Raw genomic sequence first — 22,987 nt, 5'->3', positions numbered from 1 at the left:
GATCGTTTCAGCTAATGATGCGCAAGGGTAAGATACGATTGTGGAATTCTAGGACAGTGAGGTATGGTCACAGACCTTAATCCAGCAGTGGATAAACAATGTCAAAATGATTAGTAATAAAAAAACATTTCTTCTCTAGACACTCACGGGGACCTGCGGACCATTTGCGCCGTTTGAAATAAAGAACAACATGCGAGTGGCTCCTGTGCGGCGTGTGGAGGTGCTGCTTAGCGCTGTCGATGAGGCTATCGAGAGCCAGGCGGCCCAGAACCTGTACCTACACGAGCTGAAGCGGCGCAAGCCAAAAACGAGCAAAAAAACATACCCGTACGCCGACTCCATCTGTACAGCTCAACTGGAGAGGCAAGTCATTGCACGTTTGTCACATTGTTACTCCTTGCAAATGCACTTTAAGTCGGGTCCACAACTGACCGATCAGTTGTGCGGACAAATCGGTCTCGAAATTTCCCACTGCTTGGTCGCTCAGAGATATCAAAATCTCCCTCGCATTAACATGGCCACTTCCGTGCCCTCGTTTAGGAGGCCGCTCTTCTATCTTACAGTTACATGCTAATTTCTCACATTAACATCACTAGCCTTGGCCACGTCTTTATAACTCTTGAGCTACACCCATTTCAAACCTTTTAAAACAGTCTGCCTCAGCAGCAGACTTACCCACCTGATGACGGATGCTTGTGTTGCGCCCGAAACGTCGTGATTTATTTTATTTTATACCAACGGGACTTTACCGAAAGAACCAAAGAGTATATCAAAATATTTATCTATACTGGAGGAATCGGATGAGCTATAAAGCTTTTTTTCACAGATTTCTAGAAGGGGCAGTTTAGAACGTTACGACAAACAATACAATAGGAGTGCAAAGTATAGGAAAGGTAAATGCATCACTTAAATTGTATACAAATAACACAACTATTTTTAACTTACCAGATATGATGAGATTTGGGACATTTTGGGTGATGTGGATATAAACCTCCCCCTTACAGGTATTGCGTAACAAATAGAGATGGAACATTGCATTGATTTTTCGATTAATATCGGGTTCCCAGGGTTTTGCAAAGGGCCGTTGTGAAGTTCCGCTTCTGCTGGCTCAGGGACACTGACGGAGATGAGTGTCTGCGATGCTTGTTTGAGCAGGGAGACATTTTGAGACTGAATAATGAATATGCAATCATCACCGTTCCTCAAAGGGATGCTGCGGTTCTTAGCCACATTTCATTGTACGTCGTTGGCATTTTAAATGTGTAACATTTTAAACGAATTTGGAAATTTCAATGGCTGCTTGAATTAATATACAGTACCCCGAGCTTTGCTATACATATAGAATAAAAAAAACACTTGTGTACAAGGTTGATCCATGATCATTGCGTATAGCATTATTGTATAAAATATGTTAGAATGTAAGAAAGATAATGGTTATAAAAAAATTCAAATGCTCGGGAATACATTTCTGCTTTAGCCTTGTATGAAAACTAGATTAACGCATTCCATCTTCTATGGCATTGGTTCACATGGGTTTGTATTCTAATTTTTTGAACTCCAATTCAGTTGTGTCCAAATCGAGTTCTTTAAGTGCATGTACATGGCGGTGTTGTGCAGAACTGAAGCTAAGGGTGTGTGAAGATGTTTCTATAATTTTTTTGTACGGCAGATGTTCAAGAGCCAAATGCCAATATTGAAGTCTTCAGGATATCATTTATGTACTTTTGTTTTTATATGAACTGTTTATACCGTATATGCATTAGCAGGCAAATACATAAGGCTTAAAGGTAATTGGTATTATGAGTTTTAACATTTCCTTATACGCGCAAAGTCTAGTTTACTCCAAAGCTCAAGACTGATGGTGTATGCCTGCATGAAGGGTTGGTGGGTCACACGTGTTAATTTAATTGGTTTCATTTTGCTCCGTCAAAGACAACCTATGCAATTTAAGTCAAGACTTCTTATATAGATTAAAAAATTCTAAATTAGTATAGTTCACTCATTTATTAAATGTTGGTGCAAGGGTTTTGTACTTCCTCCCCTAATACCAGCAGTTCAGCTAATCCGTGAACTTATGTCCACTATAACTAATTCCTACTTTGTTTCTCAGTGCACTGCTGTCTAAACATTGCAAAATTTGCTTTGTCTTATTCATACTTGTTCATGTAGCCTCGTCGCAGTCATGCTTTGGTGTTTGTCATTGTCTTGCTGCATCATTTTTCCCACTCAGTAGTCGTTGGCCAATATAAAATACGTTGACACATTTTTGTCACTAACCTTGCCCACCAAACTAACACTGGTCGCACATTACATCTTGTTCATGAGACTGAACTTAATGGACTGCGAGGTGGTCCTAAGGTTGGTTGGTTTTTGACCTGTGCATATGGAATTTGGAGTTGGTTCTGCGTATGCGAGTTTTTTTTATGAGGCTACTCTGATTTTATGCTTCAAAATTTTTGTATTTTTTTGACTTATGGCTTCTTCACCCACAGCAGTGAACTGGAGATCATTGAGAAGGTGACGGAAAACAGAGTCTCCTTGGAGGAGCGGAAGAGGTTTGGCCGCATGAAGCTACTGCAGTTTACTGGGAGCAATCGGCCTGCTTACTGGGGCACCTGGAGCAAGTGCAGCAAGCACATCAACCCACGCAACCCCCTCGCCAAGGACAAAGTATGGAGAGACCCCAGTCAACGCACTTTCAATCTTAATTTCCACATGGCTTCTCTGTTGAGCTGTATTACCATTTGCAGTCACGTTGTTTGTATTATGACCTACTAACTCAGGTATTCAATTCCATGGTAAGATGATGGCAGCGCAGGATCTGATGAATGCACATTTTAACATGAATGTAACATCACTTTTGATGTTACATCACTCAAAAGTGTTAGAATGCTTAGTCTGCCTTACTGGCTTTCTTGAAGGTGCATGTCAGCAGATATATTGAGCAGAAATTTTCAGTAATGTAAACTCATTCTTGTTTCTCTTGGTAAAAAGTGCTTTTGATTTAAAGCTTTCGTGACTGCAGGGATTCATTCTTGGTTATTTCGGTAAAGTCACGTAGAAGGGAAATAATAAAAAAAACTATAAAAAATTCTCACGACGTTTCCACTGCAACACAATCCTGATGATGATTGCTTGTGTTGCAGTCGAAACGTCGTGAGAATTTGTATTGTTTTATATTTTTATCATTATTTTATTTCCCTTCTACGTGACTTTACCGAAAGAACCAAGAATATAAAAAGTGCTTTCTTGAATATGTCATTGCCAAAAAGTTCAAGTTTATTTTTGTATTTTATTCCTCTCACATTGCATAGTTTTTTAAGGTAATGTGCAGCCATTATTTTTGCTTAAGAATTTGTTCTAAATGCAGCAGACCTTCAGAGAGAAAAAAAAAAACTTTTAATTACGGTGTTGCTTATTTTCATATCTGGGGTTTGCACTCGTGTCGGTCCATCAGTCACGGCGAGTCTCCCCGGCGTGGGCATCTAGTTTCATATTCTAGATTTGTCTCCTTGCCTGTGTAAAGAGCAGCGAGGTGTTGTGTGACAGCTCCAGGTTAAAAGTGTTGTCTGGCTCCTGTCGGGCAGCTGAGCCGCTTCGTGTGGTCGTATGTGTGACGGACAGGAGTTGCTGGACTACGAAGTGGACAGTGATGATGAGTGGGAGGAAGAGGAACCTGGGGACTCCATCTCGCACAGTGAAGGGGTGAGTGGAACAGAATAATAATGCACGTTTATTTATTATAACCGTCTGAATGTTCAACACGGGCATTTATCACCAGCGTATAAACTAAGCGGAAGCCTAATGTTAACTTTTGAAAGCAACTAAAATGTTTTAAATCACCTTCTCTGGAAATCAACCATTAATTTGACATGGATATTCGCTGAGCTTGTCGCAGTGATACGGTTTCCTGATCAATGTTTAGCGTGCGATACTGCAGTAATCGTCAAGGTCAGGGGTCTCCCTGCTGAATCGAGCATTGGGCAGTTAATGTTAATTTACATAGTTAAGGTCCCGTTATAGTTTTTCAAGTGCAATAATCAATGTGGCTCGTGGTAAAGGCATGTGAAATCGATGCCATGAGGATCCCGCCGCCAAAATGATACCACATTTTGCTGATGTCTCGGGTATGTTATCCGTCGGTGCTGAACTAAGATTTGTTGAACTTCGTCCGTATGTATCTCTTATTCGACCAGGAACAAGACGACGAGGAGGAGGATGATGATGACGATGACGACGGGTTCTTCGTTCCTCACGGTCACCTTTCTGATGGAGAGGGCGTCTCCGATGGGGAGGTACGTGTGTGACCCATGGATTCACATGTTTGGTTTACGTGGTGTTTTTAGACTGAACCAGAGGTCATGACTTTAAAAAAAAATATAAAATGTAATGTGTTGCAAAGTATCAGTAGTGGTTTGCATATTTGAATGAAATCACTTATTTTTATTATGAAGTCATTAAACTATGAAAACCGATGCAGACATGCTACACATGCTTATGGGCGCTAGGGAAGCAGAAAATGCCATCCTTGAACTTGCTTAGCCGAATTACCTTAGGGGTGTTACAGCCTGCTACCAAAAATACGATTTTTACAACTCTGAGGTTGGCATTTTCTGTTTCTGTAGGACCCAGAAGCATGCGTTTATCATTCAATAAAATTTAGTAAATGTAATTAATACATTTTCCACGCTGGTTTTGTGTTTTATAAATGACTAGCGGAAGTACCCGGCTTTGCCCGGGTGAAAAATATATTTCTTAAAAACCTTACATATATATACACAGATACTAAGGTATTGTGAAAGCCCGGTGGGCTGTTTGTACATTTCTCCACCAACAAATATATAAGAGGCTTTCACAAGTCCAAAAAGTTGTAGAAAGTGTGAGGTAAATAGTTGATGTCAAAAGGTTTCCGAAAATTGCGGTCTCTCCCCCCCCTCAAAAAATATCTTTACCCCTCGTAGGTATATATACTAACAACACCTTACATACAACAGAGGAAGTGGTATATATTGACTCTGTAGTAGTATCTACTGACTGTACAGTAGTATCAACTGAGCCAGTAGTAGCTACTGACTGTGTAGTAGTATTTAGTGACTGTAATAACTACTGACCATAGTAGTATTTACTGGGCCTACAGTAGTATCTACCGACTATATACTCGTAACGACTAACTGTATAGTATCTGCTGACTCTATAGTTGTATCCACTGACTATAGTAGTAACTACAAAATCTATAGCAGTATCTACTCACTCTATAATAGTATCTACTGACTCTAGTAGCTACTCACCGTGGTAGTATGTACTGACTGTATAGTAGTATAGACTGACTGTAGCAGTATTGACTGACTGTAGCGGTATATACTGACTGTTTTAGTATTTACTATAGCGGTATCTACCAACTCGATAGCAGTATCTACTATCGCTACAGCAGTGTATACCGACTGAGGTCGTACCTGCTATCACTACAGCAGTGCATACTGCTGTGTTGGTACCTGTTATGATGACAGCAGTGCATATTGTGGTGGAACCTGCTATGATTACAGCAGTGCATACTGCTGTGGTGGTATCTGCTATGATGAGAGGAGTACATATTGTGGTGGTGGTACCTGGTATGATAACAGCAGTGCATATTGACTGTACTCATCATTCACCCTCACCATTCACCACTCACAACTCACCCTTACCACTCACCACTCCCACTCACTATTCACCATTCACCCTCACCACTCACCAATCTCCCTCACCACTCACGCTCACCACTCACCAATCACCACTCCCCCTCACCACTCACTCTCACCACTAACCCTCACCACTAACCCTCACCACTCTCACTCACCACTCTCTCTCACCATTCACCCTCACCATTCAGCCTCACCACTCACCCTCACCACTCACCCTCACCACTCACCGTCACAACCACCACTCACCCTCACCACTCAACTTCACCCTCACTACTCACCATTCATCCTCACCAATCACCACTGACCAATCACCACTCACCACTCTCCACTAACCCTCACCACTCAACCTCACCACTCACCCTCAAAACTAACCACTCTCTCACCACTCACACTCACCCTCACCGCTCACCCTCACCGCTCACCCCTCACCGCTCACCACTCACCCATCACCACTCACAACCGCCACTCACCCTCACCACTCATCCTCACCACTCACCCTCACAACAACCACTCACCCTCACCACTCACCCTGACCACTCACCACTCAACCTCACCAAGCACACCCTCACCAATCACCACTCACCCGCACTGCTCACCCTCACCACTCACGCTCACCCTCACCACTCACCAGAGGTGGGACAAAGTCATTGTTATGCAAGTCCAAGTCGAGTCGCAAGTCATCAAATTCATGACTCGAGTCTGACTCGAGTCCATATCACATGACTCGAGTCCACATCTCATAGGTGGGACAAAGTCATTGTTATGCAAGTCCAAGTCGAGTCGCAAGTCATCAAATTCATGACTCGAGTCTGACTCGAGTCCAAGTCACATGACTCGAGTCCACACCTCTGCCACTCACCCCTCACTAATCACCACTCATAACCGCCACTCACCCTCACCACTCACCACTCATCCTCAACACTCACCCTCACCACTCACCGTCACCACTCACCCTCACTACTCACCACTCATCCTCACCAATCACACCCTCAACAATCACCACTCACCCTCACAACTCACCCTCACCACTCACTCTCACCACTCACCCTCACAACAACCACTCACCCTCACCGCTCAGCACTCACCCTCACTACTCACCCTCACCACTCACCACTAATCCTCACCAATCACACCCTCACCAATCACCACTCACCCTCACCACTTGCCACTCACCCTCACCACTCACCACTCACCCTCACCATTCACCCTCACCACTCTCCCTCACCACTCACCAGTCACGCTCACCACTCACCCTCACTACTCACCACTCACCCTCAACACTCACCCTCACCTCTCACCACTCGCCCTCACCACTCACCCTCACCACTCACCCTGACCACTCACCACTCATCCTCACCAATCACACCCTCAACAATCACCACTCACCCTCACCACTCACGCTCAACACCCATCCTCACCACTAACCCTCACCACTCACCCTCACCACTCACTAATCACCTCTCACAACCGTCACTCACCCTCACCACTCACTCTTACCACTCACCCTCATCACTCACCCTCACAACAACCACTCACCCTCACTACTCATCCTCACCAATCGCACCCTCACCAATCACCACTCACCCTCACTACTCACCCTCACCGCTCACCACTCAACCTCACCCTCACCACTCACGCTCACCCTCACCACTCACCTCTCACTAATCACCACTCACAACTGCCACTCACCCTCACCACTCACCACTCACCCTCACCAATCACCACTCACCATTCACCCTCACCACTTTCCCTCACCACTCACCCTCACCACTCACCAGTCACGCTCACCACTCACCCTCACTACTCACCACTCACCCTCAACACTCACCCTCACCGCTCACCACTCACCCTCAACACTCACCCTCACCGCTCACCACTCACCCTGACCACTCACCACTCATCCTCACCAATCACACTCTCACCAATCACCACTCACCCTCACTGCTCACCACTCACGCTCACCCTCACCACTCACCCCTCACTAATCACCACTAACAACCGCCACTCACCCTCCCCACTCACCCTCCCCACTCACCCTCACAAATCACCACTCACCCTCACTACTCACCCTCACCACTCTCCCTCACCACTCTCCCTCACCACTCTCCCTCACCACTCTCCCTCACCACTCTCCCTCACCACTCTCCCTCACCACTCTCCCTCACCAGTCACGCTCACCACTCACCACTCACCACTCACACTCACCACTCACCCTCACTACTCACCCTAACCACTCACCACTCACAACCGCCACTCACTCACCCTCACCACTCACCCTCACTACTCACCACTCATCCTCACCAATCACACCCTCAACAATCACCACTCACCCTCACCACTCACGCTCAACACCCACCCTCACCACTCATGCTCACCACTAACCCTGACCACTCACCCCTCACTAATCACCACTAACAACCGCCACTCACCCTCCCCACTCACCCTCACCACTCAACCTCACCACTCACCCACACCACCACCACTCTCCCACACCACCACCACTCTCCCACACCACCACCACTCTCCCACACCACCACCACCACTCTCCCACACCACCACCACCACTCTCCCACACCACCACCACTCTCCCACACCACCACCACTCTCCCACACCACCACCACTCTCCCACACCACCACCACTCTCCCACACCACCACCACTCTCCCCCTCACCACATGTTAAGGGCGATCCTAAAGGAATCTACAACCTTCGATGATTCCTTTGCGCGATTCAAAGAATCGATTCCTGGCGCATAGGAGGTTTCCATTTTTAATTACACAGTTTTATTTTCATTCTTATGTTATGTTTTAAAGTTTTCAGGAGTTTTTAATTATATTTTAGTCCCGGTCAACGCCGGATATTTCCCATTCGTAGCAGTTTATATCAACTCTATAACCAACTAATATTAAACGGAAATAAGGCGATTCTAAATGAATCTACAACCTTCGATTCCGTTTCGCGATTCAGAGAATCGATTCTTGGCGCGGTCGGGTTTAGAGTTTTAATTACACAGTTGTATTTTCATTGGGATGTTATGTTTTAAAGTTTTCAGAAGATTTTAAATGTATTTTTCCCCCGGGCAACGCTGGGTATATCGAGTTTATACCACAAAGTCGACGCCTGACAGAGTTGCGTGTCGAGGCCTAGTACCGTGCAGAGCCTCCGGCCTCGCCTAGATTGCCCATCCGGCTGAGGCTGGGTGCTGGGGCCGTTAACCCCCCCCCCCCCCCGCGCTACAATAATACTGTCTAATCGCTATAATTTTATTATCTACCGACCCTATAATAGTAATTGCACACATTGGGGTGGGGGGGCAGTGAAGAGGACGTGAAACTTTGATGAATTTACCTCAGAATCGCGTGTTAATGCGTGCGCATATTTTTAATGGTAATTCAAAATGGCGTCCACCCCGCAGCGAACGCGTTGCTACCCGTTGCCAGGGGCAACCGCCGTGGTCCGCGCCGGCCGGCAAGAGCAAATAAATAAATAAAGCAATAAATAAATAAATAGAATCGCACTAAATGGATAATCGGTCCGATTTAAAGTTTAGAGACGAAAAATCGGAAATGCCTAAGTTTACCGCGGGGCTGGGGGCGTGCCCACCTGCAAAATTTAATCTCGCCGAACCCCACGGTCCGAGAGCTAAATCCCCCGGTAGGGAGCGTACGCAGACGGATGGACGGACGGACAGACAAAAAATGAATTATATAGGTTAGATCAGGGGTCTGCAACCTTTAAGATATAAAGAGCCACTTGGACCCGTTTCCGAAGGAAAAAATAAACTGGGAGCCGCAAAACCATTGCAACATTTAAAACAAATATAACACTGCATATATTGTTTCTTACCTTATTGCGATATACAGGATCGTGCAGTCAGCTGTCAATCTGAATAAAAAAAGGACTTTTTCACTTAACAATGTAAAATATATTTTTGCAAATTAATAGCTAAATTACCTGGTTAATGGGATTTTTGCTCCTGAACCTCAGTGCACAGTGTCTGCACATCAGGGCTGTAAGACGTCACCTTCATTTTCACACAGGCTTGCAAGCTGTCATCTGTGAGGCGTGATCGATGTTTGTTTTTAATATAGTTCATGTTGGAGAAGACCTGCTCACATACATATGTGGAGCCGAAGATCGACAGGACTCCAAATGCATACTTTTTCATGTTTATATAAGTGTTGGGGATGGCATTCCATGTTTCGAATACAAGTTTGTCCTGTTTGGGAAGGTTTTCAATATCACTCCATTTATGATTCTGAGCCAGAATGGCCTTCTGACGGGCAACATCCTCAAGAGTAGCGGTCAAGCATTTGAACTTGGACACCCATATATCTTTGTCGGCTATATCGGCCAGTTCCATCTCAAGATCAGGTTGACTTACACCTGCAAATGCAGTCATATTCAATAGGGATGGATCGATCGCCAGGGGAGTGACAGGGAAGGATAATGTCGTTTTTTCCTCTCTGAACTCACAGAATCGTTTCCCAAACGAACTTTGCATTGTGGTGATTGCAGACTTGAAATATTCCAAATTTATCGTATCATGACTTTGTTTGAACTCTCTCAAAGAGGGAAAGTGAGACAGTGTACCTCTCTGTAAATCTTTGACAAACACTGTCAACTTGCGCTCGAATGCCAAAACCTCCTCCAGCATGTGCAGGGCTGTGCCTCCTTTCCCCTGAAGGGTTGTATTTAGCGTGTTTAGATGTGCTGTCATGTCTACCATAAAATGTAATTTTTCCAGCCACTCTGGCTGTTCCAGCTCAGCAAAGGTGAGCTCTTTGCTGCCCAGGAAGGTTTTTACTTCTTCCAAACATGTGACAAAGCAACGGCAACGTTATTGCCTGTCACCGGGCGGGCAGTGTGGAGCGGAGCGGCGACCTGTCAGCAGCGGCAACGCCAGAGCAGGTGTCACAGTGCGCCTCCTCCCCTCGCTAGCATCCGCCCCGGAGCCGCGGTCAAGGTTCAAAAGAGCCGCATGCGGCTCCGGAGCCGCAGGTTGCCGACCCCTGGGTTAGATTAATAAAGACATGATTGACACCAACAGAGAGCAGTGGAGGAGTGTAGCAGCTACAGATATAAAGATTGACAGCAGTGTTGCCTTGCACCTACAAACAAAAAAGACGAAGGTTATCAACATTTTTATGGAAAAGCCAAAACACATCACCTTGGCAAAATTGCTCTGTTAGAGATGGAAGCCTCACCACTGTTTCCAAGAATCGGATGAAAAGTAATGTTTACCAGCTCTCGAATTGGACCCTCAGTAGTGTGGTTGATAGGGTAGAGGCGGTAGACCGCAATTTGGTCAATGAGTCTGCTGCAAGAGCTGTACGCACACTTGTTGATTTTATTAATGAATTTCGTGTAAAACTATTTGTCAACAAAGTGTTAAAAAGACCAAAGCTTGACTGTCTATGGTGAGACAAAATTATGTTGTGAGTGAATATGCAGACAAAGATAATTGAGTAACATTTAAAAGACTAGGGCACCAATATATATTTGAAATGATTTTGTGGCGAGTTCCCCAATTAGGTCACTTGATAATATTGGCTAGGGGGGAAATTGTACCACTCACACCAACAGATAATAATTAGAATTTTACTAAATGTGTATTTCAGTTCACTAGATTAAGAGAATGGCAAAATGAAATTCACACACCAAGACTTGACTAAAATTCCACAGGCTGTCATCGCCTAGACGATGACAACACCAAAACGTTAAGACCTAAATGAACAAATTCACACACCCCAGTTATATCTCGTCACTGTGCCTGTGTAACGCCCTGTCCGAGAGGAGACACATTTACAAAGTGATGAGACGTTTACAGAGCAGTGTCCTTCCCCACCCACCCCCCCATGTGTAGGGCAAGCTGAGCGCCGAGACAAAAAAGCTGCGTGAGCGTCTCAAGGCGAAGGAGTGGGACGATCTGACGCGGACGCATCGCTGCCAGCGTCTGGAGCCTGTGGTGATTGGCTGCGTGTGGGAGGGTGAAGGCGCGGACAGCGCAGCCCTACAAAAGCTGCTGCCCTACAAGGGCCAGCGCTTCGATCTCGGAGCCGAGGAGGAGGAGGAGAAGGAGAATGCCCGGGAGACCAAGCAGCTCCGGGACATGCAGAGTGAGGAGTTTGTGCTTTCGGCAACTTGTCATGAATGGAAGAATCCATTAAGAACTCTCAGTGGTGCAACGTCCCATGTTCAAGAGTAGCTCGTGGGAATTTGATATCGGAGCTATCTTTCGAGATCCCTTCAAGTGACCTCTTGCACAGTCGGGGGCAGTTATTTTCCACCCACTCTGCCACTGAGAGTAATGGTTGTTTCATGAGCGTTGCGGTGGTCTTAATGTTAAATACCTCCCCTGGTATGCAGGAGGTCGTGGGTTTAATCCAGACTCAACGCCTGTATATTTAGAGTTTGCATGTTTTCCCTGTGGTCACTTGGATTTTTCTCCAGGTCCTCTCGTTTTTCCCTTCACATTTAGAAACGTGGATTTTGAGATTGTCTGCTATAAATGTCTCCATAAGCCACTTCATTGAGCTATCAATTGTGGCCAGGTTGCTTCTGAAAAAGAGCTATATAGTTCGGTGAGCTTTACCTGGTAAAATACAAAGTTTAGTTGAGTGGAACCAATATTTTTCTTAATTCTCAGCTGGATTTAGGCAACGTAAAATCTCAGTGGTGCCAGCTCAGTGCTGTGACTCCAAAGGTAACACTTAATGGTGGGAGCAGATAACGTTGCCAGGTATAATGGTTGCACGCCTGTAATCTGATTACCTCCGTTCAATGGGATGGCGCTCCTATTCTGCTCCCCCCGAAGTCTAAAATTCTCCCCATGATAGCACTCAAGTCCAAGGTTTTCCTTAATTTTATATTGTTCCTATGTCATCTCTTTGGGGTGTCTTACATCGTACCTCAGCACTGTCACATTTTTTCCTGTAGCTTCTTAACATATCACAGTCCCCTATAAAAAAGTCATAAATCTCAAATACATTCAGTCGGTACAGCCCCTCGAGTCACGATATGGCCTCAAAAGAATAACTTGTTTCTGTTCCTTCATGTTTTGTCTGTGAATAATTCCATATGAAATGATTTGGAGTTTTTTCAATGAATGGTTATTTGGCTGAGACCATTATTTCACTTAATGGAAATGTAAAACCGATCATGCAATGCCTGCTCCACAAAAGGAAACCTCACAGCGATATAGCTCTTGATTATCACAGTTGGCTTTATATGGTGGGAAAAAGTTCTACATTCATACATAGTGCGCTGTTCCTGACACTGTCTGGCTTGACCACCTGAATGTGAAATTGTAGTTGTTGCTCTCCATCTGCAGCAGCCGTACGAAGAAGATCATTTCACGACTCTTGAGAATTAATTTGCTTGAATTTTAATAATGAATGTCAGTGATGCGAGCTGTACTGAATTATTTCCTATAATTTTTTACAGAACGCTTATCACGATAATCGGTCGTGTATCTTACGAGATCCAGCTTAACAAGAAGTGTGTGCTGTGGATGTGTCCGGCTGCTCCCCTTCCCCGCCAACACCACCGCCTCATGCCCCACTCCTACAGTCTTACGAGATCTCCTGCCCTTAGTGCATGGCAACATCAACTGCAGCAAATTCATGATCGAGGAGTTCCAGGCGTGGTGGCTGCAACGGGAGACGCAGGAAGAATCGCCGCCGAGGGAAACTACGCTGGATACGAAGAAACGGCACAGGAACAGGTTGGACACGGCGCTGCCCTCCAAGTTGCGGTTGAAGCGTCTGATCAAGGAGAGCGCCGTGTACAGGAAGTGCAACGAACTGAAGCGCGTGTGCTGGTACGTGCACGCCGACGTGTTACTCAAGTACGGCCTGCAAGATCTGCCCGTGCCGAGCCGCTGGAACTACGTGACTGCGCTGCCCGTGCGGGAGAGGGACGGCGAGGCGGGGTCCGCGGTGCCCACGCAAAGTTCGGGGACGCCCCCTGCTGCCGCCGCCGCACGGGAAGGAGGGAGGAAGATGGCCACGTCCACCCCCGTCAACACTCGCAAGATCACGGCCTTCATACAGAAGCAGGAGCCCGGAAAAGCGGTAGGGGCACGTCCGCATTGTCAAAAAGATTAATGCACCCGGCAGTCGGTGTTATGGTACTGCACATAATATAACCTGGTGCTGCTCGTACGCTACTGCTACGGTCACAGAAAATGATGTTGCCGCACACGTTCCTGTCAAACTGACAGCACGTGCTGCTTCCCGGTGCCATAGTTTACACTCGTGCCAAACGCAGCGTACGCTGCTGTTGCACACAAGGTGCTGCTGCCACACAGCACTGCTACTACTCCCATAGGATGTGCTGCTGTCACTATGTATGACTCGCATATAGAATATGCTGCTGCCACTCACAAAAAGTACTATGCCACTTCTATGCACGTGGCTATATCATTGTCATGTTAGGCAGTGGATAATTCCACATTTTCAAGATGGGGATCGATCTCTGACACCTGCTGATGTTTCAGGCCGGTGCTGATTTATTGACCTGGGACGGATAATGGGCTGAATTACCTCCTGACTGGAATTTGTAATCATGAGTCAAGCGCTCTACCAGTAGTGCCATCAAGAGTTGGGCTATCCGATATTTAATAGATTACTTGATAAATCAGAAATCATGGGCCACTGTACAGGAGGTTATGGACAGGACTTAGTGACATCATTGGCATCATCAACATTCTCTCGCTGGGTGTGGCCTGTTAGGATTTTCCTGCATTTGTGAGGCAGGTTATTAATTTTGAAACAGCCTGAGTAATCACCAATCACAGAATGATGATGGTGGCTTAATAAATATCATCGACTAATTGTCCCAGTTCTCGTGCTCATTTGGTAAAATGGAAGAATGTGTTAGCTCGGACTTAGAACGAAGCAGTGGTAGAGTTGCATTATCTATAATGGTAGAGGTGCCATGCATTCTCATGTGGCATTTTCCTATGGTGTGTGGAGCGATGTACACCGATTACAGTTTAATGTCGATTTAAGCGGTGCTATTGGCTCATACATGTCAGGTGTGATGTCATGTCCATGCTACTTTGATAGGTGTCTGACGTAAAGCTGGAACAGGCGGACCCTGCCGGTGATGACTGCATTATTTTGGGGGAGCAGGAACCCACTCTGCCTTGCAACGAAAGCACAGATGGTAACATCTTTTTCTTAAATTAACATTCCACTTTTCACATGGAGTCTTGCAGAAACATTACACCACCTCTTCTACCTGCCTGTTGGGCATCTCGCTCTTGACGAATGAATATAACGATGCATCGATTCGTATGTTTATCATGTGTCGAATTATGCATTTAAAATACATTTTTATTTGTGTTTTTGGTTCACGGAAATCCTGCAAACTGCTGTGCTTGTACTAAACTACAACGGCATTAAAATAATGGATTCTTGAATCGTGGCTCAATATTGTCGATTTGTCAAATTACAAGAGGGTGAATTGTTACATTCATAGTCTTCACCCCCCCCCACTACCCCTTCTGCACTCTCCGTGTCACCACGTAATGTCGCATTCTCTTGGACTCAAGATGTCAAATTCAAGGTGGCCTGCTGGCTCAATCAGGTGGCTCGCTCATACAATGCCCATTGCAGAACAATGAACCGATACTGAGAGTGCCTCCTGGTTAAAACAATTCTCAAGTATAACTAGTTGATCGTCTTGGCTCATTTTCTAATGACGGTACAAAAAGTTACGTTTTTAATTCATGTAACCTTTTTGTATAACTAAGTTAAATGAAATGTATCCAATCTCATCAGATATCCAGAGCTAAGGGCTGTCCCTGGATAGTGCTTTGATTAGCCACTGTATTAAGCAGACGTTACAGACTGCTGCCTGGCTGTATTGTTGGCAGCAGAGGGCAGTGCAGAATTATTGTACTTTGCTATGCTTCCACATCTGTTCCCTGTCTTCACCAGCCCGTGCTGACATGCTTGGTAAACTACAGTCTTGTCAAATAATACCTACGACCCATGGCACGGAGACTCAAACAGCAATGCATTTACACATTCTACCTTTAGAGAGGTGGAGCGATGGCGCAGTGGTTAGTCCACTACTGCGCGAACCTGGTTTACCCGAGTTTGGTTCATGGCCCCTGCTAAAATCAGTGACGCGTGATATCTGAACTGGTCTTTGGCCCCCCATACACTTTACCAGCCCATGCAGACCAGCGTGTTTAAGTATTGTCAAACAAACCCCTCGTGACCAACATGGCATGGGGAGACTTTTGTTTAGGAATCCATTAACAAAGTGGTGTGAACATTTTTTTGTCGGTATTCTTTCTGTATTTGAGGAATACAATTTTGCATTTGCCAGCATACTTCACAGGGCATATCAGGGCCTCTGTTGGGTGCGGAGAAGGCCTGTTCCAGTGACTCTCAACACTAGGACTTTCTGCTGATTGGCAGTTGTGATTAGGCAGTACAATTGGGATATAATTTTTAAAACCATAAGTATATTTACATGATTTCACCATCCCAATATATTCTAAGTTAAAAGTGACTTTTAAGTGGTTGGATGCTTGTGTACAGCCCAATTGTAATCAACTGCTGGATGCAGGCAAAGTCACGCCATGCGAGTTGTTTGACTACACTTAACCACTTGTCAGTGCAGGTTGAGAATACAGAGCATAGATGTGGGAGCATAGATTCGGTAAAGTCACGTAGGTAAAAAAAAAAATTATAGACATAATAATAGAAATAAAATAATAAATTTAGCTGTGACGGAGACTTGTGTTGCCTCCGAAACGTCGTGATTTATTATTTTATTTCTATTATTATTTGTATTATTTATTTATATTTTTCCCTACGTGACTTTACCGAAATAACCTAAGAGTATGAATCCTTGCAGTCACGAAAGCTTCAAATCTAGAAATACATAGATGCACAGTACAATAATCGAATTTTCTGAACTGCGCCCTGCTGTCCACAATTAAGTACAGCCCCTGCCACCTTTTAACAACTTATTTGTGTACCGTAGTCGGTCATCTAAGCATTATCCAGGCTCAACTCTGCTTTGCTTCTGAGATCTGACAAGATCAAGTGCATGGTATATGTGAATTGAAATGATGTGTAATTTGAGATCTCTGATTGTTATTGTTTTTCAGTTGTACCTCAAGTTCCAGCCGAAAGCTTGCACTGAAAAGAGATAAGGAAGTAAAATGAATCTCACCACGTTTTTAATGTTTCCTACTGTATATCCTGTATGTCTAGATCATTATAAAAGCTTGAATCGGCGGAGCACGTGCGTACAGCACAGCATTTTTCAGACTTGACTAAATGCTTATTTGTACCATTCATTCTGAAATGCAAAAAGATCGTGAAGAGGAACAGATTTTTGTAGTTTATTTGAAACTGTATTTCATTTAATAATAAATCTAATAAAAAAATGAATGTTCTGCACAAATCACATTGCTGTGGCAGTGGAATATCAGAGCAGAAACTAAAGCTGCATAGTCATTGGACTTGGTGCCAAAATTATTGAGCAGCTGATGTACAGTTCCCATATCTACCGAACGGTTTACTTGGCCCAGTGCTTATTTACAAATGGGTTCTGTAACCGTATCAGTTCCACAGATCGCTTGGAATTGGTGGTGGTAGTGGTGGGGAAATATTTGTCCAAATATATTAAGCATTATAAAAAGGTAACATTTTGTGGAAACATCTTTTTTATAGCACTCTTTTAATGTGGGTCAACACAAGATACCATAATTCCAATGTAATGCCTCTTACATATTTGTATATGTTTGTGCCTGTGTGTTTATAGGAACCTATAAGTGACCTGTGATCCTGTTGTGGAAATTAAATGGTTCGGGCTGCAGATCTAAACTGGACGGAAGTGCCAATAAAACGGCAAAGCAGTACAAGGCGAGCGAGATACGTGCCGTTAAAATGGTTGGTTAAGCCAAAATTTGATAAACGATCGGTTTCATTATACAGATTTTTTGGGTTAGCGTAAATTACGCGTTCTAAACCAAAAAAACCTGTGGATAATATTGGTCGTGAAAGCCTGTGTTTCCCCATAATACAAGTTTTTTTGGGTAGAATCACATAAGTTACACGTAAATTACGCGATCTAATCGAAAAAAAGTTTTTTATTGGGTTAGATGGCGTAAACTCCGCGATCTAACCCAAAAAAACCTGTATTGTGGATGTTGGTCGAGAAAGCCTACATGTTAAACTGATGGGTTTCCCATTGACTCCCATGTTAAAAGCGGCGTTATATTTCAACCCCAAAATGTTCCACGCTTGAGCAACTTTATTGTGAGAAATGCAAATTCTAATTTTAAATAAAGTAAACCATGAAATATAACACCACACATGAAGAACAACCAGTGCTTGCAAGTGCATGTCCTCGGCATCTGCAATTAATTAGCGTCGCCACCACCTCTCCCCCACCCACCCATTATAAAAGTGCACAGCTCCAGAGTCTTCCTAATATCGGAAGGAAGAGCATTACAGACGACCACAGAAGCACATCTGAACGCGCGCGCGCGATGCAAACAACAAAACTACGGGCTGTGGTGCAGCCACGGAACACATTCGATCGATCAGTCTCCGCTTGTTACGCGAACATTTGCTCGTTTTTCAAACGGTGATCTAATTTCAAATGTATTATAACGAATTCTCGTAGAAAATGCTCATTAGGCGAGACACCTGTACTGGACTTTAGCTTTGCACTTCAGTTTAAGTCACATTGATTTCCCACAGTGATTTTAACATGGTGTTCTAGCAAGTGAAGGGCTGTCCTGGGATGCTGCTCTTGAGCTTAACACTATATAGGTCTCTGAAATATAAGACGGGACCAATTGGAGAGCGTGGTTTGATTAGTGAAAAGTTTTCCCCCATTACAGTAGATGGGAATTAATTTGTTCATGATTTTATGGTGCTATTGATGACCGTGAATAATGCAAGCTCATTCTCCGTTAACTTGGTTGCATGCAAAATATAATCGACCAAAATACTATCTGCACATCCGCCTGGTTTTAGGTGAGCTAGAGCCTCACAATCTGTGCTTACTGATCAGTAATTTCTTACGTGTACTTGTACTATATTTTTTGTTTTGTCTGGACTGTGTTTAATGCTTTCCAAATAATGTTGCTCTGTCCGTCCATCCTTAATGGGGAGGGGGGGGGCATAACTCTTTTCAAGAAGATGCAATATGAACCAAAAAATGAGTGTCAACTTGTGTTATTAGGGACTGACCCAGGTTGCCCAAAACTTGGACAGAAATTGGCTCAAAGGACACGCTACGGTGTCCTGTCTCTCCCTGCCTTGTGTACCTTCCTGGTCAGAGCCACTATCAAACTCATTGTATCATCACAGCCTCCAGACATCCTGCGTGCCTGGCTTGAGCACAACTAGCACTCAATATTATTTGTATTTCTGCCATCTTTTGTACCATTTGTACTCTCCTGTATTTGTATTTTTGTTCGCACGAGCATTATTTTCGTAGTGTTGTCCATATTGTTCTCTCCCTCGCCATTGTTGGCCTACCTATTTCTATGCCGGCTTGTGCATTTACATAAATTAACAAAAATAACAGTTGTCCATAAATGAAATTTCAACTGTTGGTCATTGTTTTGATGCATGATTCGTACGGGTCAAGAATCAAATTTCATCAATGTGTGGTTCTGGCCCTTTCGGAGACCTCGCCCAGAACTTTTAGAGAGCCTCGTTTGAAGTGGTTGGGTTTCTTCGGGTACGAATGACATTGTAAAAGTATTGAGCCCACACTGCTGAGATAGTTTAGGTTTTGATTTATTTGGTATTTAAGTTGAGGGTAAACATTTTTGTTGTTGCCATGTGCTGAACACTCTGTAGGGCATAAATATGTGCCATCTTGTGTTGTCACCCGAAATCCCTGTGATCAGATTCCAGACGGAGATATATTATTCATCTGAAATAGGCTACAATTTGTATTGATAATGTGTCTACAACCGCATCAAGACACAGACAAACATTGAGGTTTAGAACCGTTGACCAATCTAAACAATTTTTCTTAAAAAGGATTGTAGTTTAATAGCTTGGGAGCTCAGGAATCAATGGGTTCTTGTCTAAAATCACTAAACCAGATCCTGAGCTCAGAATCGTTTAGACTGGAGGAATCCGATGAACTACAAAGCTCTTTCACAGATATCCATCATGAGCTACAACCATAGACTTCCAACCAAGGTGAAAACTGGATTTTAGTGTTAACCCAGTTGCCCATAATTCAATAAAAAAATACATGATCGATTATATACTTCATTGTAACAAACTTGAAGGGTGCATTTGTATTTAGCTACTATGCACAGCTGAGGTGTATTCAGTCATGGTGGCTGTGTAAGATACAGCCTTAAACGATGTTGGGCGAAAGCATACTTGATCCAGGGAGTTGGAAAACATTGGTGAGCGGGTAGATGCTGTAACCAGAAAAAAAAACATTGAGATACACATGTACAGTAAATTGTAAAAAACAAAAAAATACAATAAAATGAACAGCGAGTCTGGTTCACATTTATTCAAGTGGCTTTCTGCTGCAGGATGTTGTGTGTTAGCTGCAGTTCTTCCTCCATCTTCTCCACCACGAGTTGTAGCAATCTGTCTGCAAATGGACCCTGAAAGCAACATCAAATTAACGGCAGTTAGCCTTGTAATATGAGAAGGGATTTCTACAGTAACCAAACCCTCTGGCAGAGTTTGTTTGTTTGGATCTTGAGAATTGTATCATGTGAATCCCGACTTGCAGAAGAACAAGTAAATGTTAACCATGAGCATCAGTTTACCATCTTCTCCAGATAAAAACTGGTCATTTAGGAACAAAAACACTGTAAAATACAACATTCTAGGAAACTGATGTAAACTATAAAGCTACAAACTAGAATGGACGTTGGATAAAATAGTACATGTTAATCTGCAGCATCAACTTTTCATTTACAATACAGTAAAGTAATTATTTGGGTCTTTCGGTAAAGTCACGTAGATAGGGTCCAAGAAAATAACAAAACTACGACGTTTCGATGGCAACACAAGCGGTCGTCATCTACGTGACTTAACCGAAAGACCCAAAGAATATGCATCCCTGCAGTCACGACGGCTTTAAGTCGAGGTTTAATACAGAAACGTGCCAATCCAGTAGCAAGACGCACCTTGCTAATAAGATTGGCTTAAAAATAATCCCAAAGTTGCCATGCTACTGGCAATGATTAATCTGGAAGGCCATGAAGTCCAGTGGAATTCATGTTTGCTTCAGTGATTTACCTAATATGCTATTTTTGTTTATTTATATTACAACAATTTGCTGGGAAAAAAAATGCTTGATCATGTTTCTGCCAATTGAATTGACAACTTGCCGTTTAAACAGTACAGCAATGAAGAATAGAAATCCGAACAAAACTGTTAAAGTTTATTTTTAATTACCCTGATCCAAGAAGCTCACATGAGAAATCGAAAACATTGCACAAACGTAAATCTATATATACCACAAGTCGGCTCAGGCAGATAGTTTTTTTTATACATCATAGTAAAAGGACAATGATACATGAAATGATCCTGTTAATCTCAGTCCTGCATGTATACAAACACCCTGAATGTATAAGCATTGGGGGGGGTTGGTGGTTAAAGGTTACCTGGGTATCCAAGAGTGCCTCCACTTCGCTACACCACCGCTTATCCCTCTGCAGCGTCGCATTGGCCTGGTGAAACGGTTGCAGTTTGTCAGACAAGAGTAAGTTCACAAAAGCCATCACTATTGACGCACTGTAATAACCTTCACGTTCATGGTCATAAAATCGCAGAGCCTATATCAATCACTGAATAAAGGTCTCCGTGGGGCCATTTCATGGGATGTTATTTGACGATACTTCATGCTGAGGAGTCAGCTTGGACTGGTTCAGAAATCACGGCTGATGTTGGGTATGGCTGGGAATTGAACTCAGGTGGGGTTTATAGTATAGTGTGCAAACCATTCTGCTGAACTAACCTGCATAATAATCAGCCTAACATTTGTGGCAGCATATATTATTGAGAGCAGGGAAATATTGATACAGTGGAAGCCTTTACTCTTTGGTTTCTTTCGGTAAAGTCGCATAGTTAGAAATAAAATAAAACATCACGACGTTTCGATCGCAACACAAGCGGTCGTCATCAGGCAAAGGAGTCTGCCTCTAAAGGCAAACTGTTTATAAAGGTTTGGGCGTAGCCCACGTACATCAACAGCACCAGGAGCATGGGCGGTGCAGCCTTTGCCAAATTCAATTTCTTAACCACGGGAGGTGTGCCTGTCAATAAGATATTTTAATCCTGTTGTGCACCACAGCCAACACAAGTCCCTAAAGCTTTTATTATGTCTTAAGTAATTTCTCATACTGCATGTTGGCATTACATTGCACGGTATGGGGTAGAGATCTGAGGTGAATGGTGGCTTCGCTGAAGAGCAACCAGAGCCATGGGTGTTGAGGGGCTTTCTATACTCTTGAGCAGCGATCAATGCACAGCTGCAGGCCATTGCTGTGGCCCACCGGAACCTCTTTGTAAACAAGTGTAATCAAATCAATAAACTAAATTACAACAAAACTTTAGTTGCGTTTTCTCTTACAAAACCGCAAACACTGCACCACATTGCATAATTTTGTCGTTGATAAATTTCACGACGTTTTGCCAAATGAGGGCTGAAGAGGTTTGCACTCTGTGCCGTGAACTTGGTTATAGGTTTGATTCCCGGCCACAGGTAAAATCAGTGGCGAGTGATATCTGATCCGGTCCTTGGCTTCCTCTTCGCCAAGCCTGCACTTGCCAGCACAGTAAAGTGTGGTCAAATAACCTAATGACTGATGCACAGCACGGGGAGGCCTTCATCTAGCAGAGGATTGACAAATGAGTAGATTATTATGGTGAGAATTCATAAGAAATCTGTTGAATTTTTACAAATGTAAATAATACGTGAGGGACAACTAAACAATTTGGTGTCTGCTGAAATGATATATAAGCGGTGCTTTAATCCATTGGTGGCCCTGAGCCTTTGGTAAAATGTTCACGTTGGTGGCCAGTCTACTCCCCACAACAACTACAGGTGACCCTCCGCAGGTGGGTACTTTTATCAACCCTGAAAAAATAAATGACTAAATTTTGATTTAAAGCTTTCGTGACTGCAGGGATTCACATTCTTGGTTCTTTTGGCAAAGTCACGTAGAAGGGAAATAAAATAAAAATATAAAATAAAAATTCTCACGACGTTTCGACTGCAACACAAGCAATCATCATCAGGTGTGAAATCCACAGCAAGAAAATTTGTGGATT

At 43.8% G+C, this 22,987-nt stretch overlaps 2 protein-coding genes across 4 annotated transcripts in view; one reads left to right on the top strand and one right to left on the bottom strand.

Annotated features, from left to right (window-relative positions):
- Positions 1-20,312, top strand: part of CHAF1A (chromatin assembly factor 1 subunit A) — a 31,375-nt gene extending 11,063 nt beyond the window's left edge. For all 3 annotated transcript variants that reach the window (XM_078874593.1, XM_078874591.1, XM_078874590.1), the window contains 8 exons: positions 140-363; positions 2,493-2,670; positions 3,625-3,705; positions 4,197-4,295; positions 11,548-11,800; positions 13,254-13,756; positions 14,753-14,852; positions 16,816-20,312. In XM_078874593.1, coding sequence (XP_078730719.1) covers positions 140-363; positions 2,493-2,670; positions 3,625-3,705; positions 4,197-4,295; positions 11,548-11,800; positions 13,254-13,756; positions 14,753-14,852; positions 16,816-16,850 — 1,473 coding nt within the window. In that variant the 3' untranslated portion in view covers positions 16,851-20,312. The remainder of the gene's footprint in view (positions 1-139; positions 364-2,492; positions 2,671-3,624; positions 3,706-4,196; positions 4,296-11,547; positions 11,801-13,253; positions 13,757-14,752; positions 14,853-16,815) is intronic.
- Positions 20,212-22,987, bottom strand: part of CNTLN (centlein) — a 32,088-nt gene continuing 29,312 nt past the window's right edge. The window contains exons 25-26 of the mRNA XM_078874589.1: positions 21,319-21,384; positions 20,212-20,307 (exon numbers count right to left, since the gene is read on the bottom strand). Of these exons, the coding sequence (XP_078730715.1) occupies positions 20,212-20,307; positions 21,319-21,384 (162 nt within the window). The remainder of the gene's footprint in view (positions 20,308-21,318; positions 21,385-22,987) is intronic.

Source organism: Lampetra fluviatilis, chromosome 39 (assembly GCF_964198595.1).
Source record: "Lampetra fluviatilis chromosome 39, kcLamFluv1.1, whole genome shotgun sequence".
Taxonomy (NCBI): Eukaryota; Metazoa; Chordata; class Hyperoartia; order Petromyzontiformes; family Petromyzontidae; genus Lampetra; species Lampetra fluviatilis.
Note: the sequence above shows the minus strand (reverse complement) of the source record. Positions and strands in the feature narration are given on the sequence as shown.